At 47.9% G+C, this 26120-nt stretch overlaps 10 protein-coding genes across 10 annotated transcripts; 6 read left to right on the top strand and 4 right to left on the bottom strand.

Annotated features, from left to right (window-relative positions):
• Positions 1–190: 190 nt before the first annotated feature.
• On the bottom strand, positions 191–1149 carry N7503_003986 (import motor complex subunit PAM16). Its single transcript, XM_057063533.1, has 2 exons — positions 1118–1149; positions 191–1032 (listed from the first exon to the last, which is right to left on the bottom strand). Exons 1-2 carry the CDS (start codon positions 1118–1120, stop codon positions 631–633), a joined length of 405 nt encoding a protein of 134 aa, XP_056924448.1. The 5' UTR covers positions 1121–1149; the 3' UTR covers positions 191–630.
• Positions 1150–1534: 385 nt separating this feature from the next.
• On the top strand, positions 1535–3438 carry N7503_003985 (PEX28-32 family peroxisomal membrane protein; the record flags this gene model as incomplete). The annotated part of the gene is made up of 3 exons (XM_057063532.1): positions 1535–1547; positions 1642–2840; positions 2893–3438. The coding sequence occupies 3 exons, from the start codon at positions 1535–1537 to the stop codon at positions 3436–3438; spliced, it is 1758 nt and encodes a 585-aa protein (XP_056924447.1).
• A 228-nt stretch (positions 3439–3666) lies between these two features.
• On the bottom strand, positions 3667–5613 carry N7503_003984 (Zn(II)2Cys6 transcription factor; the record flags this gene model as incomplete). Its single annotated transcript, XM_057063531.1, has 4 exons — positions 3667–4234; positions 4303–4512; positions 4564–5379; positions 5435–5613. The coding sequence occupies 4 exons, from the start codon at positions 5611–5613 to the stop codon at positions 3667–3669; spliced, it is 1773 nt and encodes a 590-aa protein (XP_056924446.1).
• A 510-nt stretch (positions 5614–6123) lies between these two features.
• Positions 6124–8294, top strand: N7503_003983 (uncharacterized protein; the record flags this gene model as incomplete). The annotated part of the gene is made up of 3 exons (XM_057063530.1): positions 6124–6435; positions 6520–7099; positions 7153–8294. The coding sequence occupies 3 exons, from the start codon at positions 6124–6126 to the stop codon at positions 8292–8294; spliced, it is 2034 nt and encodes a 677-aa protein (XP_056924445.1).
• Positions 8295–10984: 2690 nt separating this feature from the next.
• On the top strand, positions 10985–13314 carry N7503_003982 (uncharacterized protein; the record flags this gene model as incomplete). Its single annotated transcript, XM_057063529.1, has 4 exons — positions 10985–11416; positions 11472–11501; positions 11556–12082; positions 12135–13314. 4 exons carry the CDS (start codon positions 10985–10987, stop codon positions 13312–13314), a joined length of 2169 nt encoding a protein of 722 aa, XP_056924444.1.
• A 1501-nt stretch (positions 13315–14815) lies between these two features.
• Positions 14816–15220, top strand: N7503_003981 (uncharacterized protein; the record flags this gene model as incomplete). The annotated part of the gene is made up of 2 exons (XM_057063528.1): positions 14816–15021; positions 15073–15220. The coding sequence occupies 2 exons, from the start codon at positions 14816–14818 to the stop codon at positions 15218–15220; spliced, it is 354 nt and encodes a 117-aa protein (XP_056924443.1).
• A 271-nt stretch (positions 15221–15491) lies between these two features.
• On the bottom strand, positions 15492–16481 carry N7503_003980 (CorA family magnesium transporter; the record flags this gene model as incomplete). Its single annotated transcript, XM_057063527.1, has 1 exon — positions 15492–16481. The coding sequence occupies one exon, from the start codon at positions 16479–16481 to the stop codon at positions 15492–15494; it is 990 nt and encodes a 329-aa protein (XP_056924442.1).
• A 1008-nt stretch (positions 16482–17489) lies between these two features.
• N7503_003979 (CocE/NonD family hydrolase) lies at positions 17490–19160 on the top strand (the record flags this gene model as incomplete). The annotated part of the gene is made up of 1 exon (XM_057063526.1): positions 17490–19160. One exon carries the CDS (start codon positions 17490–17492, stop codon positions 19158–19160), a length of 1671 nt encoding a protein of 556 aa, XP_056924441.1.
• Positions 19161–19305: 145 nt separating this feature from the next.
• Positions 19306–21714, bottom strand: N7503_003978 (transcription factor domain-containing protein; the record flags this gene model as incomplete). Its single annotated transcript, XM_057063525.1, has 7 exons — positions 19306–19750; positions 19798–20033; positions 20103–20537; positions 20593–20888; positions 20952–21383; positions 21584–21593; positions 21649–21714. The coding sequence occupies 7 exons, from the start codon at positions 21712–21714 to the stop codon at positions 19306–19308; spliced, it is 1920 nt and encodes a 639-aa protein (XP_056924440.1).
• A 255-nt stretch (positions 21715–21969) lies between these two features.
• Positions 21970–23900, top strand: N7503_003977 (MDR family MFS transporter; the record flags this gene model as incomplete). Its single annotated transcript, XM_057063524.1, has 4 exons — positions 21970–22197; positions 22262–22641; positions 22691–23117; positions 23175–23900. 4 exons carry the CDS (start codon positions 21970–21972, stop codon positions 23898–23900), a joined length of 1761 nt encoding a protein of 586 aa, XP_056924439.1.
• Between the last annotated feature and the right edge of the window lie 2220 nt (positions 23901–26120).

Raw genomic sequence — 26120 nt, 5'->3', positions numbered from 1 at the left:
ATCGATCGCTAGCAGTAAGGACCCTGTTTCAGTCCATGCCGAAAGATCGATGGTTCCGCATTAGTGTAATAATCGGTGGTTGTGTAGAGTCGATTACTCAGTTACCGATATCATGCATGTTCCTGAGAATGATAGATGATGACCGTCGGCGGTGGCAAAAAAGGTTAAAAAAGCAAAAAAGTAACAAAAGTACTGGCAATAGTGATCGATTCAAATGGGAAGAACATTCCGCATGTGCAAGTATACAGTTATGGTACATGATGGTTTCCAAGTCAGAGTGGAGAATAGGTCGACAAGGTAAAAAGAAAGGGTGATGGTATGTATACACAAGACCCGAAGGCCAGAGGGACCGATTCCAATGCAGTTGGAGAACCCTTCCACAAGGGACAGAAGCCCAGGAATCAGATCCCCCAGTCTAATCAGGGAGAGAACAAATCAACCACGTTCTCTCCCGTAATAACCCAAACGCCATGCTATGCCAAATCAAGAAAGTCGAGCGGAAATCCGGAGTTCTTTTCGAGGGCGATGCGAAATTAAATGCTCGGACGTCGACGCAAACGCGGGGAGGGGAGGTCGCATAGGATTTGCGAGGTCACGATGATCCGGATCGCGCTGTCAGGCGCGTTAGCTTCACCGATCCTTGTAGAGCTTGGGATTCCAGCCCTCACGCAGTTCCTTCTCCTCCGCAGCCTGGCGTTCGCTTTGGCGAATCTCCATTTCTATCCGTTCGCGTGCTCGCAGAATCTTGCTCTGTAGGTAGAAGCTGCCACCCTTCTGGGGATCGTTCAGGTCGAAAAGCTTCTTGAATCGTTCCATAACATGCTCAACGTTGTTGGCTTCGCCGGCGACAGGGGGCTTGACGTTGAGAATCTTGCAAGCCTCATCGAGAGCGATGCTGCCGCCAGTGACACCAGCGGCCTTCTTCACGGCGTTGTGTTTTCCGGAAGCCTGGGCTTGCTTGTAGGCCTCGGCGAAGGCGCGGCCGAAAACCCGCGCTCCGGTGACGATAACTTGAGTCACAATGCGATGAGCCTAGGGAGGAATCAGATATTAGATTTGTTCTTTTTTTCTAAAAGACAAAAGGCTTAGGGAGTGCAAATGAGTTCTGGGGACTTACCATGGCGAAGGCGTTGAAGACCGAATGCGAGGATCACAAGGAGTTGAAGAGAGGAAGAAAGGGAAAATTTCGGCTGCGCGTTTTAGCGTCGGCAGGTCGGGGGAGCTGGATCTATGGAGCCGGCCTCAACATGGCTTCTTGTATCATGTATATGGGAATTAAATCATTAAGACAACTAGAAGATTATTATCTAAATCAACTAAATTCTCTGAACTACTGAGAATCTCAATTTTCCTTGGTCTTTCTCGTTCATTCCAGTCTGTTATGCAACGCACCCACAGTCACATGTCCCCGACCTCCCCGCAGATCAACTTGGACCGAACGAACCTCGATTCTCAACACACGCTATATAAACGATGGATGCCTGCCTGCTGATCGGCGGCACATAAACTCCCTCCATGAAGCCCTCGTAATTGGATGGCAGCTCTCGGTAAGTTCCCTGATGATTTTGGCTGCCTGACCCGGCGAACTAGAAGCTATATAACGCCCCCATATGTTCATCTGCCATGCTCATGCGACTACAGAAGATCTTCCGTGGATAGATTCCATGGCGCCCTCATCTGTTGCCCAGGACCATGGCCATCCTGACTCACAACCACCTACCGTCGCCGCCTTTGCTCCCTCTACCATCGCTGGCTCGGCCTTGACGTCGCGACAGCGTTCCAGCGTCATCGTGCATCGAAAGTCACCACTTCTGGTGGCTACGCCACCCTCAATAACCCGCGCACTAGCCTATTCTCATCCTTTTCTCCTTCCGCTGAACAAATTCGTGGGTCTTATAACATGGACTACGGGAGACCCATGGCAGAGCTTCTTGCTCGTAGCCACCTTCTGGGCAGTGGTGTTGTACAGTGACGCCATCATTCTCTGGGCCGGCCCTATACTTGTTGTGGTTGGGCTGATCCTGGGTATGTACGGACGTCGGTATTCACCTCTGTCATCAACGATCTCAACGGGTGAGAAGCACCAGCGAAGCCCATCAGTGGACAGTACCATCCGCCACCAAAAAAGCTTGGATGACATTGTTGAGACCTTGCGCACCTTGACCTACCGATGCAATATCTTGCTGGAGCCCCTTTTGGATCTCACCGATTTCCTATCCACACAGCGGACCGCAACATCGGCGACGACCCGACCTGCGCTAACAGCCCTGTTTATTCGCATTCTTCTCGTCACACCCGTCTGGATCGCCTTAACACTTCCCCCATTGTACCTGATCACCACGCGCCGTATCATCATAACTGTTGGCACTGTCATCCTCACCTACCACTCACGACCTGCGCGAGTCTCACGCGTCATTCTATGGAGATCTCGTCTAGTACGTCGACTTTGCGCCATGGTCACCGGATTGTCGATCACCGAGCCCCCAAGCAACTCCCAAAAAGCCCAAGCCGAAGCTCAGGGTGTGGGCATGAATATTTCGACAAAGCGCCGCAAAGAATCTGGTGGGGTTCGATTCACTTTCGTTGTATATGAGAATCAACGGCGTTGGCTCGGCATCGGGTGGACCTACTCGCTATTCCCCTCGGAGCGTAGCGCCTGGACAGATGAGCACTTGAATCCCGTTCCAGCAAAGGACTTATTTGAACTACCAGACGTCCGAACAGGCGATGCGAAATGGCGATGGGTCCCAGGGACTGAGTGGCGCGTTGAAGGCGCAGACACGTCGAATAAGTCAGAAACCAAAGCCGCAAGTGAAGGATGGATCTACTATGACAATAAGGTATTTACTCTCAACTTTGGACTGGTATGTTAATTATTCTAACCAACTCCAGTGGAATGATGGACGTCGCGGCCAAGATGGCTGGGATAGATATACACGTCGACGCAAATGGTTCCGCGACGCAGAGCTTGTCGACGTAGATAACGATGGTCAAAATTCTTCCGAAGAAACCGTAACCAACTTCACACAAACACCTGAACAAGAAATACAAGCCGGAGAGCAAGGAGACAGCGGGAAGGACTTCGATGCAGACGGCATCAGCCTCTCATCAGCCACCCCACTCAAAAACCGTCGCCGACGTTGGTTCAGTGGCAAGGAGAAAGAGCCCGGTAGCGACGGGTCACAAGATACTGGCCGCTCCACTGGTGCAAATACCGATGGGAAGGGGAGTACGCGATCTGCATCGTCACGCCCCATCAGTATTCAAGGGTCTCGCACGTCCCATGCTCGAGAAGGCAGTGTGGCAACGAGCGACAGCGCAAGTCTACGCGAGGAGCAAGATCACCTTGACCGGTGGGCAACTCGGGCTGTGGACGGGACAGAAAGGGCAGAGCGCGAATTCGGGCTAAGCGATGAGGTGAATATGGGGTTGAGCTGACTCGGTCCGGGCCTTTGATGTGTCTCTATAAACGACGTTTCTATTTTGCTTCTACAATCTCTTCTCTTGAAGCTTGCCGCCTATTACTTGCTATGAAGCTTGCTTGAATCGTTCAGATACCAAATACCCAGGTACGCCAGAACTCAGGCTGGTATTCTCTATTTTTGTTTCACTCAATATCATACAAGAAGTAGCAAGTATAGTACACAAAAAATTAAATACAGTATCTTATGCAAGAATCAACTCCCACTGCAACTCTTCCAAAATATCCAACCAATGCGAACTCTGCGCATTCGCATTTACACTTGGCTCCCCAAGAATGATTCCCTCGAGGGCATTAGCATCTTTCCTCGCCCACAAAATCCTAAGTACCTCCTCCGCACGCTTGACATTCCCAATCCCAAAATTACTTTGTAGCTTAGCAAGTGACTGGGTAACAAGGCTCCGGTGTGCAAGTACATCACTCTCAGCGCCCGCAATAAACAGCGGGAATGTAAGTGCCGAGGACTCGCAGTGGTCGTCTAACGGGAAAGTTTCCACACGCGCGAGGCAGCGGTGGACGGCAACGGATTTTGGCGCGAAGATGAGAGGTGCCCATTCTGTGTAGTATAGAGCAGAAGCGTTTTTGTTCCTTGATTTCAGACTCATATGTTCCAAAATCGAGTGTAGGTAGATGAATCCTGCATCGCGGTAACATTCGGCGACGAGTTGAAGGCGGGTGAGTGATGCGGGTGTAAGGCCTTGAGGAATAATATAAGGGATAGAGGTATGGGACCATGTGAGGAGAGATTCATTTCTAAGAGGCGGTTAGTATAAGGCCATTTTCTTGCGAGGTAAATGGCGGCGGTGAGGAATTTGACGTACATGGAGGCTATTGCCAGACGGAGGGATACTAAATCGCCTCCTAGCGATGGCAGTTCGGCGATGCGTGCGCATAATTTAAGGATTTCCTCTGTGTACCCGATGTAGATATCCAATCTGGGTGCACCGAGGTCTGTATCTGCGGGACAGGGCTCAGCAGCAGTGATTCGTTTCCGATTGCTGATTCGGGCCATATTATACGCATATAGATATCTATGTCTTGTCAGTATGTCTTCGCAAAGGCTAAAAGTTTGACAAACATACAGGCCTCTTAAGAAATGTGCCGCATCTGGATCCATCGACTGCAAGCCTCCGCGGGTAGCGATTAAACGCTGAAGTGCGTTGAGATGCACAACCCATTGCTTGACGCTGCCTCGGACAATTTCGTATTTACACAGTAGACCCACTGCGAGCATAGTATCATCCGAGAGTGCCTCGGGTGAGGATTTAACTAACACCGACCGAATCCCTTCAAGAGTTCTGCCGTAGAAAGTTGCTGATGCGGTTTGCGCACTGTAGCCCTGTGAACGGTTTGCAAGGTGAAGGGCGGAAACTGCGCATACGGCTCTCATAAGAAGCGGGGATGACATTGCTCGAGGAATGAGCAATGATCGAAGCGGATTGTCATCACTTTCGAGGTTGGCGAGAAGCCTGGAGCCTTGTTGGACGTGATATTGGAGATAGTGCGATTCGTGATCCGATAAGTGACTGATATAGTTCCGGGGTCGTGGGACTACTGCTAGTGATTCTTGCGAAACAACTTCCTCGGTTGTTTGGTCACCCTGATCATAATCCTGACGTATATTACTCTCATTCAGCCAATGCCGAGGCGATGAAGTAATAGATCCACTTGGAGATGGGGAGATAGATGATTGTGTATCCAGCCATGCGTCGGAGAATGTTGAATTTGTTGGTGAAACTAGATGCGATGGTGATGATTCATCCTTAGATCTCGATTTCAATGTAGTGTTGGAATCAGTAGAATCAGTTTTGAAAACCTGCGCAGACGGGCCTAAAGGCTCCGCCCAGACAGAGCCATAGCCCTCGCATATACGGCCTTGTTTGATGCAATTGTTGCAACTAGTCAATGTGTCAGTTTTTCTTTATCAGAAAAAGGGCTAGTGGAGACATATACCTCGGTTTAGCCTTATCACAGCCTTTGCGACGCTTTTTACACGTTAAGCAACCGGAGCGAGTCCATGCGGTCCCAGTTTGCCGAGTTCGGACTTTCTTTTGAGGGGTTATCGTACCGGAATTGACCGGTGATGGCTGGGCCCAGCCCGTATCTGTGATTTTAGTTGCAAAGGCCGTCATGGTTGGAAATAATCAACACAATTGACGATTTCCCCGCGAATTGATAGGAAATGTAGAGGGGCGACCCTTACCCGATCAAGGCAATCTCGCGCAGCACGTGACCCTTATCTATGATTTGGGGTAATTTGTGTTTTTTTCCACTGTATCTATACCAAGGATTCAGGTGTATGTATACGTTAAAAATGAAAATGTTTGTCTCGAACACGAAATTGGATCTATACATCACATCTACTATAGACCGCCAATCGCATGGACCCTGTTTACACATCTGCTGTACAACATTGTCGGCGGTTAGTGGACATCGCTCCACAATCATCGACTGGGGCCTTACCTGATCGGGCAGGTCCAACCAACACTTGCAGTTGGACTGATAAGATTCACGACATTTAAAATCGCCGCAATCTTCCCCTCTTACCCCATATTCATTGCAGCCTTGCCCTCGTGTCACTGTCTTCTCCGTTTTTCTCTATCTGCAATTTTCTTCCATCAGCACCCCATCTTATTCATGCGATGATGGTGACCGGACCGCACCCATTTGACCCTATCACCCCGGAGGAAATCAAGATTGCCGTGCGCATTCTTGAGGCAACTTTCCCTGGGGTACCTTTGCGTTACAAGCGGATCGACGTTAACGAGCCCATCAAGAAAGATGTTGTCCCATACATTGAGGCCGAGCGGTTGCGACGACCATTGCCCAAGCCACCTGCCCGCCTGCTTTACACCCTGTTCCACCGCCTGGACAGCGGCGCATTCTACAAAGCCATTTTAAATGCCGATACACGTTCTGTCGTGTATGCCAAAGAGCTTCCACGCGAGGTGCAGGTATGAATGAAAATTTTCATCATTTTTCGCGTTCCAAAATAATTCGCGGGTGATTCCTTGGGTCTGACAAAATTTAACTTTCAGGGACCGATTGATGTGGATGAGATCGTGGAAATCGAGGCAATGTGCATGAAACACCCTGCAGTGCTTGCCGAAATCGAAAAATTGCAGCTTCCTCCCGGCGTGACGGTTTGCAATGACCCTTGGATGTACGGCACCGACAACGAGAACGAGTCACGGCGACTTTTCCAATGCTTTATGTATTTGATCTCGGTGGATCATCCCCAGCACAACCACTACTCGCTACCATGCAAGTTTTCGCCTGTATTTGACGGCCTCACCCACGAGCTTATCCGAATGGATTATCTCCCCGGCGAATCAGATCACGCGACCCAGCAGACTCAAGCTTGGAAGCCTGTCACGGCAATTCAGTACGCTCACGATATTCTCGATGAACCCATTCGCACAGATCTGAAGCCCTATATTGTTCAGCAGCCCGAGGGCCCGTCCTATACAGCGGAAGGCAACTCGGTCTATTGGCAGAAATGGCGCTTCCGTGTTGGATTCAACATCAGAGAAGGCCTGGTTATTTATAACATTACCTATGATAACCGAAATGTCTTCTATCGCCTGGCTATTTCAGAGATGACGGTGCCATATGGAGGTAGGCTATTCTTCAGTTTTCATCTCTCGTATCTGTTGCTCATATTCTCTCAGATCCCCGTGCGCCTTACCACCGCAAGCAGGCATTTGATGTTGGTGACACTGGCTTTGGTATGAATGCCAATCAGCTGTCTCTAGGATGCGATTGCCTGGGGCATATCAAGTACTTTGATGGCTACCGCAATGATTGCAAAGGCAATCCTGTGCAACTGAAGAACGTCATTTGCATGCATGAACAAGATAACGGATTGCAACATAAGCATACAAATTATCGATCCGGTGCTGCTACAGTGGTGCGCAATCGGCAATTGGTTCTACAGATGATCTGTACAGTTGCCAACTATGAGTACATTTTTGCATATATCTTTGACCAGGCCGGCAATATCGAATTGGAAGTTCGCGCCACTGGAATTCTCTCGACTGTTCCATTTGACAATGAGAATGGTCAAACTGTTCCCTGGGGCACCAATGTTGGACCTGGGGTTATGGCTCCTTTCCATCAACACATGTTCTCCTTCCGCATCGACCCCGCCATCGACGGGTTCAAGAACACGGTCTACTACGAAGACAGTGTGCCTATGCCCGAGGATGAGAACAACCCGTGGTTGGTTGGATATACCACCGAATCTACTGTGATGAACACCTCCAGCACAGCGAACACCAGTGTAGACCGTCACCGTGTCTTCAAAATTCGCAATGATAACATTACTAATCCCATCACTTATAAGCCGGTCTCCTACAAGCTCCAGACTGCACCGAGTCAGATGCTGCTGGTTGGCAAGAACTCTCTAGGCTACCGCCGAGCTGAATTTGGCACGAAACCTATTTGGGTCACCAAGTACCAGGATGACGAGCTGTATGCTGCGGGTGAATTCACCAACCAGAGCCGACGCGCCGAGGGTGTCGAGACTTGGGTGCAGCGCAAAGATAATACCGAGAACAAAGATGTGGTGCTCTGGCACACCTTTGGTCTTACCCACAACCCTCGCATCGAAGACTTCCCTGTCATGCCTATGGAGCGCGTTAGTGTCATGCTGAAGCCCGATGGTTTCTTTACTAAGAACCCCGCCTTGGATGTCCCACAATCTGCCCAGACCTTCAACAAGTCCACTCTCCACCCCGAGGCAGCTCCGAGTGCCTGCTGCGCGGGGCCTTCTACATCGAACAAGGCTAAGCTCTACAAGCGGCTGGACTGATTTGCATATGAATATGCTTTATACCCTTTTGTTTCCTTTTTTGGTTGAGGTCCGGAAATTTGGACACACCATTTATGACTTGATGATTTTACAAATTTCTAGTTTTTAGCACTAGCAGCCGTGTTGATTTAGTACTATGAAAAATTTGGACATATTCCCCGACCCGTTTTTTGAATTCAAGTTTAGTGATCTATCCCTATTTCTCACGATTGGATCTGTTCAACCATTGTCAATCCCTTCATTTGCATTGTCAGGACACGGTTTGATCAAAATTATCTAGAGAGCAATCAATTTCCTTCAAATCACATCGTATATACGACGCCAAAATATATCTGAAACTAATCATGATTATTTTAACGTCTAGGTTCTGAGAATAATGGTCTCTAATGTATCGGGGCCTTCGCTTGAGCTTTTCCCATGAAATGAATCTCATGTGCAATTCAAGTCATACTATCCAATGTTGAGCAGCTCGATCTCACTAGGGTGGATTCGACGTGGTATTATCTCAGACGGTCTTGATCCTTCGCGTTTCAAGGACAGATTCCCACAAAGACTTAGCTTCCAACTCATTGACTCGAGGGAAAAAGAAATAACCTTGGAGTACATGGACTGTGCTATTCCAGTCTGTCAAGGATAATTCGCCTGCCAGAACTGCTAGGTGCTCCACAAACCATGCTTGAGAGGGAACCGGAGGTATCTGGGATGCTAGTCCTCCCATGAATAACATCCAGAAGAGCAAGTCGGGGGCCAACAAGCGAAGATCAAGGAAACTATGGTCAAAACTCTGGCGAAGGCGGCCTACAAGGACTGCAAGACTTGGTAGTCCTTGATGGGAGCAGATTCGGATCATGCAATAGACTATCGTCGACAGCCGAAGAGAATCTTGGAACGCCATATGAGGGCATTCACTAACCGGCTTGTATAAGCGTAGAGTCAAAACAATGAGGTAATCATTACCGATAGGATTGGGATGCCGTGCAAAGTCACTAGAGAGTTGGCCCTCGTAATAATTGATCAATTTCTGAAGAGCTTGAAGAGTCGCCTTCAAATCTGGATGAAGCTTCCGGGACCACGGCGAATTAAAGAACCGAGCACCAAGCGAAGAATTATTCGTTGAATCGTTGCCTGCTACAAGGAAGGTGGACTGCGACAGAGCTCTTGCTTCCCAGGCTCTCGAAATATGAAACACGGGCTGTGGACTTGCGATGGCCCCTCTCATCACTTCGCAGCTAGATACAAAAGTGGTCAGGGGAAAGGTAATCGGCTAATGACAGTCATCGAAAGACATACCAGTATAATGTAAAAATGGTCTGATTTCCCAGCATATCCAGTCCACCGGCCATGTCCACCAACTTTTCAAGGCCGTGCATATGCGCATCAACGGCCACTGTATTAGCCTCGGCTGCCTAGTGATTTCCTTGTTAGTCAAGGCTCATTATTTTCAGATGAAATAGAACATGGGAATGGTCGATACCTCCACACAGGCTAGGTTAGCAACGACCAATATTATAGATTCAAGAGAGTGAAGCATGGGCTCTAGCATTTGTTGCAATAATTTAATGGTTTGCCATCGAAATATACATGCATCCGTGGTTGCATTATCTATGGCTGTCGGAGAGGCGTTCTGGAGCCGCAGTGTTGAAGCGAGCTGTGCTGCACTCATTGAGAGAATGACATGACCCAACGCGGGATGATCATGAGCCTTCTGCCACAGCCATGTCGACATACCGTGGAAAGCAATAGGCCAGCATGATTTAGATGTACGAAGACGGTCTAATACGCGTGAGTGAATGTCCATTGATATGCGTGATTCAATTCTCGGTTTTGATTCTGAAGTCCAAACACGGTTGACTCACAATGGTGAAAGTAAATATCTGGATTGTCAGCCCGGCAAGTCGACGACGAAAGAAGATCATCAACTATTCTGATTGCCGGTGATAGCGATAGTGAGGGCTCTGAGAAGAAGGCATAGCTGCTATTACTAATTCCAGGTTTCCGGCTGGTTTGGGTCGGATCCTCAAAGTCATCATTGTTATTGGCCACGCCACCATCCAACAGCCGAGGATCACAGAGAGACGGCATTTGGCGTGAAGACTTTAAATCCTGCAATTTTCTTTTCCTTTGCACTTCGTAATGTTTGCTTTTCAAGAATGCATGTTTAGAGCGGTTAAGAACCCGTTTCTGTGACTTGCCCGGTTCATAGTCTACCCAGAAGAAGCGCGGCGGTTCCCTGCCGGAAGTAAATCTAGATTTATCAATATCCATGATTTAAAACGAGGAACTGATTGTTTAATCGCACTGGAGCTGCCGGCGTATAGCTTTCCGTCCAGGCACAGTGACCAAGCAGGGGTCGGCGAATTTGGAGGTCTGAGCTTATGCGGGGATTCCCCGAGATTACTATGTGGCGGCGGTCAGTCGTGGGGGCCAAATACTGTTGATCGTCACGGAACGGGGACCATGTCAAGCATCATTGACTACCCATTTTCTCAGTGCGAGCACTCTGTAAGTGTTGCATTTAGCACTATACCCCATGTTCTCGGTGTGAATTATCCCGGGTCCGCGTTGTTTATAAACTCTATACCCAACGTTGCATTGGAGGTTCGGCACAGACCGACTTCCCCATCCTGAACAATGCTTAAGTTCGGGCAATTCCTTGTTCGTGATATGGAAGCGCCATTACATGGTCGATAATGGCCATGTTTCTGAGGGGTGCAACAGTGGTAGCACTCGCAGCACATGCTGTGTCTGGTGCTGCTGTTTTCAAACCTCAAGATGATGCCCTTGGAGGTAATACCTGGCACAAATATGTTCGTTCCCCAAGCGACTCTTTGTTGAAGCCCCAGAGTATCTTGTCTGCCAATACGACTGGAAACGTCACGAACCCCGATGGCTTACTTGGTGGGAACGGCTCACCCACAATCCTGACACGCAACGAAGGGGATACCAGTGTTCCTACTCTGGTCGTCGATTTTGGGCAGAATACCGTCGGTGTTGTGTCAATTACGTTTGCGGGGTCTTCTAATTCATCTGAAGGGCTTCCTGGGTTGAAGCTGGCTTTTTCTGAAACCCAGCAATATTTGACGAATGTCAGCGATTTTACCAGGTCTGATAACATGGCCGCAGTAAGTTGAACTAGATTGAAAGATATTCTGTTAATACACTAACAAGTTATCTCAGGGTCAAAAGCTCACAAACGGAACCGATCAGGTATGTCTCAAGCTGGAAGTTGGTTCCAATTTGAAATAAGCTAAGCATGTGCAGATTGCCGTCGTCAACGAAAGATACACCTGGAAAGATCACACTGGCTGTCAATACAATAATCAAGTGTGCTCCGATGGTGTCCACGGTTTTCGATACATGAAGATCTGGCTTGATGCCCTCGAAAGTGATGCTCCTTATACTCAGCCTTACGGATCAGTGTCTATCTCAAGCATTGAACTAGAATGGTCTGCTTATCTAGGAACGCCTGATACTTTCACTGGATGGTTTGAGTGCTCTGATGAGGATCTTACTCAATGGTGGTACGATGGTGTGTATACCGCCGACATGGGTACCGACGTGTTCCTCGCCAATGAGACAGACCCCCGGAACTCGGCCTCTCCATCTTTGGAAGGCAAGGAGGTTCTCTTCGATGGCGCCAAGAGAGACAGAGATCCTTATGTTGGGGATCTGGCTGTTGCTGCACTCACAACGTACTTGTCGCATGACAATCCTGACGCAACCCGCAACATACTGGCTGATTTGGCGAATCACCAGCGCTCTGATGGATGGATTCCACCTGCTAGCATGTGAGTAGACTACCCCATCCCACTCTACGAGCGCCTTCTTATTTATTTGTAGCAATAATTATACACTGGATTTGTATGATTATCCGATGTGGTGGGTTGTGTGTACAGAGGATCTCGTTATGTATACCGGGGATACAGACTTTGCAGCCCAGTATTACGACGTGATGAAAAAGACTTTGGACAACTACTTTGGCCAGAATCTCACATTCGATGGCGGTCTTCTCAACAAGACTAACGGATATGGAGATTACGCATTCCTTCCGCGCTCCGGCATCATAACCTACTACAACGCTCTATACGTCCATGCCTTGAAATCAGCCGCACACCTCGCCGCGATCCTGGGTAATTCAGCAGACAGCAAAACCTGGACCTCCCGTGCATCTGCTGTAAGTGAAAATCTCCTAGCCAGAAACTGGGATCCAGCTGTAGGCGCATTTTTCGACGGAGGACCCTGTCCAAATGCAGCGGCAGATACCATCTGCAATGTGCACGCCCAGGATGGAAATGGAATAGCCGTGCTATCCGGCTCTGTGAATTCATCTTTAGCCAAAGACCTCTTAGACTACTACGGCAACGCTACGTCGAAGTCATACGGCAATGCCTTCTATGACAACGACCTCCTATCAACCGGTTTCTCCGAGCGAGTATACGCATTCATTTCTTATTTCGAGCTTGCAGCTCGTTTCGCAACCCCTGGTACATCCAGCTCAGCATTTGAAGAGATAAAGCGCTTATATGGCTGGATGTCAATCCACGACCCGAAAATCACTTTCTGGGAAGGTATTGGTCCCAATGGATCACCATACGAAGAAGGATTCACATCCATGGCTCATGGATGGTCAACAGGTATCGTGCCGCTGATGAGCAACTACGTCCTCGGTGTTCGGCCTACCGGTCCGGGTTTTAAGACCTGGCAAATCTGTCCGGTGATTGATGGTGGGGATCTCACGTGGGCTAGGGGGCAAGTCGGTACTCCGCGGGGCCCTATCCGGGTTTCTTGGAGGAAGAACAACAATGGTACTTTTGGTCTTGAGATTGAAGCTCCGGAGGGTACTGGTGGGGTTATTTGTGTGCCTAGTACCGGATTCAAGAGCAATCGCGTCGTTATGGATGGAGAGGAGGTAAAACAGATGGCCGATGTGCCCGTTTTCGGTCCTATCGCGACGGGTGGAGAGGGTTTTACTTTGGTTCAAGCAAGAGGAGGTTCCCATACGATCCTCGTTGGAGCTTGATACATCCATCTATGTACATGTGAGGAATTGCTACACGTGTTGGACATTGACTATGTGGTCTCCAAATTAGCAGCTTTTCTGGGATCTGTAAATGTTTGGGATGAACTCATGTGGTCTAAAGTCCGAGCTAGCAAATGTCAGCCCTGACTCAGACAATGCATCCGACTGCTTATTTGCCTAAGTGCTCACCTCGCTAAGTCCCCATAAAGCCAAGTTTGATGCGCCAAGGTCCAACCCCTGTTCATATGACATATGTACCTGATCATCACGAGTAGAATATCCGAAGGGATGTCTCATGTAGAAGTTTGAAGTCCTGAAGGGAAACACTGCATACCGGAGATTATTAGCTTCAAAGCAGACATATACTAGCCTAATATTAATGCCTTTTTACCAGAGTAACATCTACCTGGTCCATTAGTGATATTGTAATCAACAGAGCCAAGCAAAGAATGTCTGACCTCGGGCGCTTACGTGCATAACCCCGCGGGATGACCCTGCATGAACTGCCGGCCCGTCATAAGCAGGGCTTTATGCAAGATTGGGTAACCAGATAATTTATCTGATGACACCCTACTGCAGGGCCAAGACGGAGAAATAACTAAAATCAGCATTGGATACGAGGTATAACCTGCTAAGCTCTGCCTCCCATGTCCAAGACTGCTTGGCCATATGCGATGAGTTGAACACTGAAGTTAGAAAGATGGAGTCTAAGTCCACGGATTGTTACTCTAATCCTATAATATCAATCTCCTACCCTTATTAAATATGAACGCCTAGAATTTTGGATTTTTTTGCGACAGGATGCGTATATCCAGCGGAAAATAGGCCGAGTGGCTTGCAGGACCTGGTATCGATGCATCTTCTCTTTGGAAGTTCGCGCCCCATATTTAGCCTGATCACTCATCCACGAGGAAATTCTCCCTCGTTGATTGGATACTAAAATAGTGGCTGCTTTCAGGATTTCAAAGGTGGCTTCAAATGTATCAAAATATAGCAATGGCTTTCAGACGAAGTAAGCTCTTCACCGACCCTTCCATCTCGCGTGAAGGCCTCTGAATACGCTAAACGAACAAAATCAATTGAATATTAGGAGAGAAGTCCGTTACTGGGACAGAGTCTTTTCTGATTAGACTTCAGATCTAACAGCCAAAGGTTTTCTTTCCGAGGAGTTATTAAGTCTTTTCAAACTCCTCGAAACGCTCAATAATCTCAAAAATTGGAGGTTTCGCCACATGAGGCCTCGAAAAAGCCATAGTACAACCCATCGTGGCAACTCTGATCACACATAATGTTGCGGTGTGCGGTCTCAATGAAGCATGCAGTGAGAAAATAGCGTTGAAAGTGTCCCATCCACACATCCTCATACCATACCCAATATCAGATACAATCTTCACTCTGAAAACACATAAATAGAGACCATTTCATCTTCAATTGAAATCATCATCGCACTCAACTCTTCTTCAAAAACATCAACAGTCCAATCCAGCCTCCACTCTTCAAAATGCAGTTCCCTCTCTTCCTCGCTGCCGCTGCCCTTGTCGGCCAAGCAAGCGCCTTCTACGGCCAAATGTCTGCTTCTGCCTATGAAGCCAACGAGGGCGGTGTTTTCCAGATCATCTATCTCACCGACTACAACAGCGGTTCTACCTATTCTGGTACCCTTTATGGAGGATTCAACGGCTGTGCTAGCTCTGAATGCTCTATCGAGTAAGCAATCCTGGGAATATTTTATCAGGCTTTACTGACAAGTCCTATCAGCTTTTATGAGACCAGCGCCGGTGGATATGAGTTTGGTGCTCTCATATGGCGTACTAGTGATGGATGCCACAATATTGACTTTGAGGGTGCTTTGGATGCGGGCCATGGGTACTGCTGTGGTTCGTTGCCTTGCGATTTCTCTGCTTAAAGGGAATGCTGGGAGAATATGAGCAAGCTTGTTATGTACTTTTGGCCATTTGTAATCAGGTGTTCGGGCTTTTTGATGAACACTGTTGGCTACTATTTGGATCCGATGACCATTGAATAGATCAGGCTGAGTACTGTTGCATTTCTTCATCTAAGGGTATTGTTATTGGCTCTAAACTGCATCTGACTGGTATAATCTGGCTTAAATCAAGCCTTCATGTGAATCACAGTAGCTCGCGTAGACTCAACCTTAGTTCCCAAATCACACAGCTCTAGAGCTGCATTTTCCGAAACTTTCTGAGTTTCGCTATGCCAATCCTCGAAATGAGCAGGGTTGCTACTATACATCCCGATGTAAGCCATACAAATGCGTATGGGCTCTCCTCCATGTAGTTGACCACATTCATTCCAACAAGACCAGCCACAAAAGTCGAGACAGCAAAACCTAGCATCCAGATCTCGAGATGGGCCTCGAAGATCATGATCTGGTTTCGCCGAACATCTAAAATCGACTTAATGGCTCTTGCAGTACGGTTCACTTCTTCCACAAGTGCCCCAGAAGACTCAGCAATTGCATCCGCATTCTTATAATACGCCTCCAACAGGTATTCGACTTCTTGGTGATCTGCAATCGCGTGTGGTTTCCCAGCCTGCCGATCAGTCAAATACATTGTTGCGAGGTCTTCATCATTGTTGAGGAGCTCTTGCAGAGCGGAGCGGACTTGACGAGCTCGTTGCTCAATAACGGCCAGTTTCTTCCCATGCTCCAACAATTCACGTAGAGCCAAGTGAACGACGTCTTCCTGCTTAGAATCTTCAAGACGTTTCTCGACCTGGCCGCGGAGGATCAAATGTTCGGCTTCAAGGATTGCAGTCACGGATGCTAGAGCTGCATCTACAACGCGTAGTTCAAATGGAAGATTGGGCGTAAATCCAGATCCCTTTTCGGCACGCACTCTGCTCTGCAAATTGTGTTCGAAGACATCTTGCATTTTCAACCCATCTGTTTCAGTCCCAATGAGGAAGAGCAGAGCTCGATCACACTGGATAAGAAGACGGAGGGTGAAGAAACTGATAAATATCGCCGACGGCCGGACTAGTACATGCGGAATACCCTCAGAGACGAGATCGGCATTTCGTAAGTCTCGACCATTGATCCCATACTGTTGAGCCACCTCGGCTTTTGTCAGGCGAGTCTCTTTGAATGCGGTAGAACCATCTGCATTGAAAAGTGCACACTTTAACTCGGTCGAGTCATTCATGCGACTTCGAGACAAGGCGATGGATTGATCAAAAACTTGTTGCTTGAAGGAAGGTTGTCGGGTGATCTCGTCTGGAAGAGTCACCCCATGTTTGTCGTTTAATCTCTGGCTGGTGAATGTAGCTCCTCTCTGTGGAACCAGCCGAGTTATCCGGGGTTTAAGGTCACTGGTGCGGGGTTGATGCGAGCACCGGAGTGGTGAAAGAGCCCATGCTGGCCGCTGTGTTCTCCGTACAAGTGGCAGTAGCCTCGACACCAGCGGCTCATGCATATTCATAGATGCTTGTCAAGATGGGGGAGCTGAAAGTCAAGGATGTCAGGTACACGTGATGATAACAGGGGCATAAAATGGGTGTGACGTCATGCTCCATGTCAACAACATTGAACCATGGCATAGTCATGGCATAGTCAAGGCATGCAACGAGACTTAGTCTACGTGTCCGGAGACGTATGTTCTTGATTGAATGGAAGGGTTGCACAGTATATATCATGCATGTCATTATCCTCCAATCTTCGAAAACCGGAACTTGGCGTGAATGACATCTTCAGGTAGGGGATGATATATCTTCCGGTCCATAGATACTTTGGACTCACATGACATCGATTCCAACGGGACTAAGCCCCTGGACCGAGCTGTAGGCATCTGAATAGAGAGATTAGAATGTTCCCTAAGGCAGCAGCCAACCTGTAAAGTATATATTCTCAAATGCCTGCACATAGTAGCATCGACACTTAATCTGGAAGAGTGGGTCGACGTGCGGGGAAACAGTCCAGGCCCCGGGTTTGGTGCTTACGTTCTCCCGAAGCCCTTGTGAAGTCCACGCGTCAAATCAGGAAATCAGCTACACCACAGGGAATACGAGTCTCACCACAGACACAATCAGCTTGAATCAGCGTCACAGTTACACTTGAAACCTGCCTGTTGAGATATAAGTCCCGACAGTGCCAACTTTCCTGCCAAGAAGCAGTACTACTCCGGGTTCATCTGCAAATCCAACCCAAAAATCCAATGGCAGGACAACCTGTAAAGCGTGGCTTGGCAGCAGTTACGCTAGACTACATCGGATCAAAGTATGTAAATGCAGGCCCTGAACAATGCAGCTACACAACACAAGCCGTCCAGATCCCCATGTCAGATGGAGCGAAACTTGCAGCCGACTTCTATAATCCAGACCTACCCGACGACCAAGAGCCATCCGGGCTAGTCATGATCCAATGCTGCTACGGTCGAGGCAGTGGAATATCATTTCTCAACGCACGCGTCTTCGCCGCTCGTGGTTACCGAGCCCTTTTCGTCAGCACGCGTGGTACTCACGGCTCCGAAGGAACCTTCAGCCCCGGACTTAATGAGGCGAGTGATAGTCAGGATATCGTCAAATGGATGCGTCAGCAGCCCTGGTATACTGGCACGTTTGCTACAATGGGAGCATCGTATCTAGGATACAGTCAATGGGCGCTTTTGGCTGATCCGCCTGCAGACTGTGTCGCTGCTGTGATTCCAGTTGGACCTCATGATCAGGCATTCCATGCCTGGGGTACCGGGTCTTTCCGGCTAGATCGTGCGCCTTGGAGCGATATGATGTCCCGTGGACCCGAGGAGCGTGGGAGCTTTCTTGAGCGTTTGTCCAGATTACCAGGTCTTAACTTCTTATCACCCAAGGAGCTGGAGAAGGCGTTAGAAGCCTTGCCATTGGAAGCTAGTCTGCAAGAATACTTCAAAGACAGGGCCCCTTGGCTGTTTGAGTATTTGAAGAACCCAGATATTGATGGTCCATACTGGAGCTCGAGACGGCAGCATGCTGCTCTTGAGCGTCTTAATATTCCCATACTATTGGTGGGCGGTTGGTATGATCCCTTTGAAACGCAGACCTTACACCAGTATAAACGTCTCTCTGAGAGGGGCGTGGATGTCAATCTTATTGTCGGTCCCTGGAATCATGTTCAAGGATGTGGTTTACATTCCATACCTGAGATCCTCGATTTCTTCGCGCAGCATCTCGCTAAGAAAGGAGACTACGGCCGGTCTCGAGCTCGCATATTTGTCACCGGTGCCGAAGAATGGCGCTCGATGCCTACATGGCCTCCAACTACAGAGTCGAAACCGATGTATTTACAAGACTCTGCCGGCCTCGACTCAGAGCTACCTGGAGAAGATGCATCCACTGCCTCCTTTGTCTTCGATCCTCGGAATCCGACTCCCAGCATAGGTGGCAATCAGATGAGTTCCAGCGGGCGAGTCGACGACAGTGTTTATGCAACTAGATCGGATGTTCTAGCATTCACTAGCAAGCCTCTCCCCGAAGACTTGGAGATCCTCGGTACCCCATCCGTCCAGCTTTCACATTCGAGTGACCCACCCTTTGCAGATCTGTTCTTGCGGCTCAGCGAGGTCGACGAAAATGGCGTCTCTCACAATATTACCGAGATGTACAAGGCACTTGATCCGAAGCGCGACATTGCCAAACCACTGCATTTGGATCTGCAAGACTGCGCTCACCGATTTAAAACGGGCAAAAGTATACGACTGGTTATCGCTGGTGGCTCATTCCCGATGTTTGCACGAAGCCTGGGAACCGAAGAGGATCGTGTGCGAAGTGACAAGATTGTTCCTCAAACGCATACCATCACCATCGCTGCTGGGGTATCCCAGCTCACCCTTCCTGTATTTAGTCCTGCTTGATCTTCACGCGTCTTCCACTAGTAAAGAGCTCCTTTTTGAGGGATTAGCACACGTAAACGTTCTCATAATGAAATTTGGAATCGCCAAGAAAATCGAAATTAAATTTCCACGTGGCGTGTTATACGCGAAGCTGAAGTACAGACTTTCAATGAGAACAATCACCAAGACTCGCCCCAAACAGATCCATCGCAGACGGCTGTCCACAGTCCCAACTCTCAAAAAGCGCAGACATATCCTGCGCTTCAGGGTACGTAAGATAATCCATCATATCCACACCAAAAGGATCCTGCGGAGTTGAACCGTCCAAGCGAGAAGCATCAGGTTTCCTCGTATCACCCGACAAAAGCAACGAGTCTTCCTGCTCATTATACTTCCCCACACAAGATTTCTGTGCCGCGACTAACCCGCGCGCAACTCGCGCAAAGTTAACCCCGATACTATACAGACGCTCTGATGCACTGGAGACACCCCGGGTATTGTATAATGTCGCAACGACTTCTTCGAGGAGATTTACATCGTCCATACTTGTTGCGGCGATGGCGTGGAGAAATATAACGATGAAAGGGGTGAATGATGAGTATAATAGGACCCTGAGTGAATTAGTTGCTGATTTTGAAATCTTTTGGGGGGAACTAACCAATTTGCATAGTCAGCGACAGAGAAGACCTCAGAATTATTATACTCGGGAAAGCACCGCAAGTGGCTTCTCAGACTTGAACGCGCGGCTTCGAAGCATTTTGAGCCGATTTCGCCCCCTTTGCTTAAAGACGACGATGCTCGTAAGAGAGATGTCAAGGCTGAGTAGTACAAGACGTCCCAAGTTCGTTGGCCTATGTCGAACAAACCTGGTTGGCTAACTTTGCTTGTATCGATCTGTGATAGGAAGCAATGTCAGATGACTAAAGCCCCAAGGGAATGTGAGTATTAGGATTGGTTGAATACCATATATCTTTGCCTATGACACTCCTGCATCTCAAGCTCAAGCTCCTGTATAAGCATCACGCGCTCGGAAGCGGTTGCTTTCAGCGCGGAAGCAGAGTAGAGTTTGTTATATATCTGCCCCTGAAATCTTGCGAGTTTGATAATATAACATACTGCCTCATCCCAGGGACGAATAGCCGGGTCTAAGTTCGAAGAAGGCAATCGTACATCAATGTCAAAATCCTGGATATAAGAAGCTCGACCCAGAAGGAGAGACATGCTTTTATCAAAAACGTAAATGCACCAGAAAATGCGTCGTTTATTCTCAGCGATCGCATCGTTTTCTCGTTGATAAGTCGATTCGCGATGATACCCAAGCATCTGACAATGACGGGCAGCTGCAGATACTAATTGGCAGCATACCAGAGGCTTGGACTCATCTTGTGCTTTCAAGGTCTATAGCAGTGTATCAGCTTAAAACTTGTAATCCGTATCGCAGGACCTAGCTTACCCCCATAACTAATGCAATAACGTTCTCAAAGGTAGGTACCGTCAGAACATCAAAGCTTTCAATAGCAGCCTCAAAGCTCTTTTTGCAATTTAAGATATGGCCTTCAAGGTTGAGTTCCTTGGATAGCGCATCTTTCCGCATTGTAGACTCTTTCATAAGAAAGTATAATATTCCATGCATCGCCGCGACATTGCCAGCGGAAACGGGCCGCATCGGGAAGTAAACCTTCTGACAGATATCCTCTACCAAAGATAAGCTACTAAAAGGGTAAGATGATAGAAAGAGAGGTTTTTCATCTAGATGGCTAATTAATGCTGAATTTCAAGCGAGGCCCACTGGTATCCAAGACAAGCACATACCTTGGTAGCTTCTCAACATCGCTAGCACGAGCTCAGCGGGCAATGGCAGGTATATCTGTTTAGGATTGTGAGTCATATGATCGACTGCGCGGTCATTTTGCGATGCAGGCTGAAGGAGGCTTTTCAGCGAATGGAATGTGGCGTTCAGATTAGATTCAGCTGCGTAATTGGCGATCGTCTCGGCGGTCTCTCTGGCACGAGCTGACTGGCTGATAAATGAGGAGTCGCCTTCGTATAGAGTGATTGGTATGTTGGAGACAGGTACGAGCCTGGCATTGTTTGTAGGTATATCTGTAGTGGGGGTAGATCCGGTGGAATGAGCTGGAAGATGGCGGCTGCTGAGTTGGTTTTCAAGATCACGAAGCCGGCTCTCCAGGGAATTGACATGCTCTTCTCTGCAGAATTTGTGAGCCTTGATTATTTCACGCAAATCTGAACAACCTCACAAGCGTGTTGTTCGGTCAGGCTTTGGCCTTTTTTCGGGCCCGGGATTAACCTGTTCGCAGGCGATGTCTGATGTTTGGCAGTTCGAGCATGGAACGGACCGATCGCATCGAATCTATACGACTAGATTGGCCCGGTTATTCGAGCCTTCATTCTTGAACGGGTATCATTCACCTTTCGTATCTTACAGGCTTCACACTGTCCGTCATCTCTAGTTAGCTTGCTCTTTTGGCATGTCCCATGGAAAACATACTGCTCTTGGAACAAGTGAGAGCCTTTTCCGCTTGTTCTGAAATGATTCCTGTTGATCGTTATCCATGATAGATGTGTTGGTAGGGAATAAGAAAGTACGTAGTCGGGGAGTCGGGTCCACGGGCCCGCGGAGACCGGGTCCCCGAGTGTAGATACGGGGCTCGGAGCTACATTGACCAATCAGAGACCCCACTTCATCCCCAGAAAGTATATCAGGAAAGTAACCACATTGTCGTGATATTAGAAACTTCATATTTAACCCCCGATCACCGTGAACTATCGTTACATAACTTCTCCTCCCTACATTTATTTTTGAAACAAAATGAACAAGAATGATGCGGCTATCGATCTGAAAGAGCCCGGGCATACGACTGCAAGAACACTACCATTGGCGAATCATGAAGCTGCATTAATGGAAACGACACCACCAAAACAAGAGATGAGTCTCACAACACCCGACGATGAAAATCCTTCTGGACAACAGTTGTCATTGTGGGGCTTGGTGCCCGTTACGGCTGCTCTTTGTGCGACATTGTTTTGCATGTCCTTGGTAAGTGGATGTATCCTAAATTCGGATATAAAAACATTGTTTGTTTGCTCAGACCTTGAATTAGGACGCAACTATTCTTGCAACGGCTATTCCCAAAATCACTACTCAATTTAACTCTCTGGATGATGTTGCTTGGTATGGCAGCGCGTATCTATTTGCTACGTGTGCTGTGCAATTGATGTTCGGGAAGCTCTACACCTTCTATTCATCCAAATGGGTATTTCTGACTGCTCTCTTCATCTTTGAATTAGGCTCGGTAGTCTGTGGTACTGCACCAACATCTACAGCTCTTATTATTGGGCGTGCTGTAGCAGGCTTAGGGGGTGCAGGTCTCTTTTCAGGAGCCCTGATTATTGTGAACACGCTAGTCCCACTGCGTATACGTCCAATCTATATAGGCCTCGTTTCTAGTATGCATGCAATTGCCAGTGTGGCTGGTCCAACGTGAGTCATCACCAAGCCTTGGGGCGACTCAGCTAAATTGAGATCTTAGCATGGGTGGTGTGTTGACGGACCGACTGACCTGGCGATGGTGTTTTTACATCAACCTACCCTTCGGCGGCTTTGCCGTCTTGATGATATTTTTTTGTCTTCCATCCAGCTCATTTGCTGTGAATAAGCTTGGTTGGAAAGAACAACTGAAGCACTATGACTTGCCTGGGACAATCGTGTTGATTCCGTCTATCATTTGCTTAATCCTTGCTTTGCAATGGGGTGGATCCACATACCGTTGGGGCAATGGTCGGATAATAGCCCTTTTCATCATAGCTGGCGTACTTTTCACCGTGTTTATTGGTATCCAAAGTTGGCAGAGGGACCAAGCCACAATACCCATGCGTCTCCTGAAAAACCGCAATATCTGGGGCGCTGTCTGGTACGGAAGTCTTGTCAGTGCTGCAATGTTTATCGTTACGTACTATGTATGTTGAGTATCATCTGCTTGCTGCTCACAAACATCGCAACTAACATCATAACAGCTTCCTATCTGGTTCCAGGCTGTCAAAGGTGAAAGTGCCGAGCAATCTGGAATTCATAACCTTCCCAGTATGATAGGACTAGTAATATTCGCGATCATCGGAGGCATCACCGCTTCAGCCATCGGTTATTATACACCATTGATCCTCTTGTCATCGGCAATCTCCGCCGTCGGTGCAGGCATGCTAAGCACACTAAAACCCGATTCTGGCATCGGATATTGGTTTGGGTACCAATTACTCCTCAGTGCAGGAATGGGCATCGGTGCTCAAAACATGATGCTGGTAACATCAGTGGCCGTCGATAAATCAGACATGCCCATGGCTACCTCCATCTTGACTTTTACTCAGATCTTGGCCAGTGCGATCATTCTCCCGGTTGGTCAAGCCGTATTTCAAAACCAGCTGGTTACCAACTTTGAATCGATGCTCCCAGATGCCAATACTGCATTGGTTGTAGCTAGTGGCGCGACGGGTTTTAGACTGATCTTATCTGCTGATCAGTTATCTTTGGGTATGAGAGCGTATAATAAGACGCTCTGCCAGACTTTTTATGTGGCAGTTGCTACTAGCAGTATGTCTATTGTTGGGCCTATTTGTATGGAGTGGTTATCACTGAAAGCTGCAGTGAAGGACCAAGAGCAAGCAGTTGAGAAGAGGAAGGTCGAGGTTAATGGCGGGGATAGCCAGGCGGATGTAACTCAAGCCACTAATTATGAACACTTATGAGATGGGAAAAGCGACTTGACTCTCATATAATTGTTTTATTTGAATAGACTGTTTGCAATTCTACTTGATCTTTTACGAGTGAAGTACAGATGTCAGGTCCCATGGGAGAGCAGCCCCCACACAAGCTCAGTCTAACCCCGCTTACACCTTGGCAGTACTTTATTTTTTCTTCTTTGGAGAGCTCCGTGGATCTAGTTTCCTAGAATGGGCACATATGTAAACTGGGACGAACTGTCAAACTGTCAATCATGAACCAAGTCTTGTTTTCAAGACAGTATGATGGGGTTTCAAGCTAAAGTTAAGAAAGAAAACCAGAAACAGCGCGAGTAGTGTGCGTCTTTCAGTAGATCTACATTTTTCCATAGCCAAGAGAACAATGATCACATCTACCATGTGACGCATCTGTGAAACCAAATGCCTTGTGAGTTCCTTTTCAAATGAAGGGACTGCGAGTATAACTTAGTCTCTTTATTACACTAGATTCTACACTAACCCCTCATGACATCGAATCTCAATTTCTAACACCTCTCTTAATTGAGTAATCCTGATTCACACCCCACCACTAGTTTACAGTAAATTGCACGCCAAAAACGGCGCCACAGGTAGCCATTTTTGGCACCCTTTTCACCGGAATTTGAGTCATCATTGAATCACATGATACCGACTAGCCCCAGTTTTCTGATCTGCTTAAGGGAGCACTTAGGGCTACTAGGGGGGTTCTCAGGAGACTACTTAGAAGTCTTTTTAGTCAACTCTAGTAAGCGTGATTTATGTTTCTAGTGCGCTATAGAAACATAGATTAGATGATGCGCTAGTATTCAGGAATACTTTCAGGTCTCTCAGCTGCTCTTTTACTCTATGTATGTTGTTTTGGCCGAGAATGACAATACAATCCGACCCAGAGACATTCGGCCGAGTCGACTTTGTCTCATTATTAATACACTTCGAAAGCTTATCAATTATGGTTAGGCAAAATAGAGTTCCCGCAAAAACTTACTTAGGTGGAAGGTCTGGACTCCGGACCCAGTCTAGACCCAATGCTGGGGCTCTAATGAAATATAATGTTTATATTGAGATGGCAAGTACGAGGCTATAAATGGCTCAGGCTGTGAGCGCCGGAGACCTACAGTATTAAGTAGAGTAATCCACTTGTTGGATTTCCGCTCCTTGGGTCATTCTGTCGTCTGACCGCTTTGTTCTGATCACTAAGCACTGGTGGCTGCTCACATTATCACGACTTTGTAGCTCTCTTCTGGGAATCTGTTTCCCTTTATTGTGTGTTGTCATTTCTCTGGCTTGGAAACACTCCATGCGATCCCAGAGACATCCAAGAGGCCCTGGGAACTGTGTTGCTTCTAAAGCCTTGAGTTCGGTTCCTGGGACGAGGAAGGGACTGCAGAAGAGAACAAATATCGGACACCAGCAAATAATGCTGATGCAGGCCAGTGGCCTTCGATATATTTCATTTTCGTTCGATGATTCCAGGGTCTACAGTGAACTCCCTTCTTTTGGATTAGCAGCAGCCAGATCGAAGGCCACAGCGGGTGCCCACTTCAGCACAGCTCATAAGCCAATGAGAATGATTCACATCACCACGGCTGCTTACAGGCACCGAATCATGAAAGCCGTCTTGTGGGATCGTTGATTGATTTGAAATATCTGCACCTACAAGTTGTTTCATCATCGTTCAACAGTAACTTCAATAATATAATTGATTAGCTTAGTATATAGCATAAAATATGGTAGAGAAGGAATAAAGAGGCGCCCTTTCAGTAACAGACACAATTTCTAAATAAGATGAGGTCCACGAAGTTTCTCTGAGAGGAAAATCTGGCAGCCTCACGTAGCACAATATGAATCATGAAAGGGCGCACCAATCGCAGAGCCATGATATTGGCATTTGAAAACATCCATTAGACCAATGTACTCTGAGTCAGTATACCTCCTCTCTGCTAGTAGTAGACCTGGTCGGGATTGAAAATGCCTCATCATGGGGCAACGTCTCGATCTTGGGAACTGATTGGATCATCGGCATTTGAGCCTTCGGGTAATTGACGGTGGCAGGGATCCTGATAGCTTTCCGTGCCGCATGGTATGATAGATTGGCAATCCATTAGGCTTTCTTCTTTTTGTTTCCTTCTCTGGGGCAGGGGAGGGCCCGAGGGTGGCATTGCCCGGCCCCGTATTTGAGTTCGTTTCCAGAATACAATATAAGGGGGT

This window comes from Penicillium pulvis (genome assembly GCF_028828015.1).
Source record: "Penicillium pulvis strain IBT 33274 chromosome Unknown contig_1_segment0_segment0, whole genome shotgun sequence".
NCBI lineage: Eukaryota > Fungi > Ascomycota > Eurotiomycetes > Eurotiales > Aspergillaceae > Penicillium > Penicillium pulvis.
Note: the sequence above shows the minus strand (reverse complement) of the source record. Positions and strands in the feature narration are given on the sequence as shown.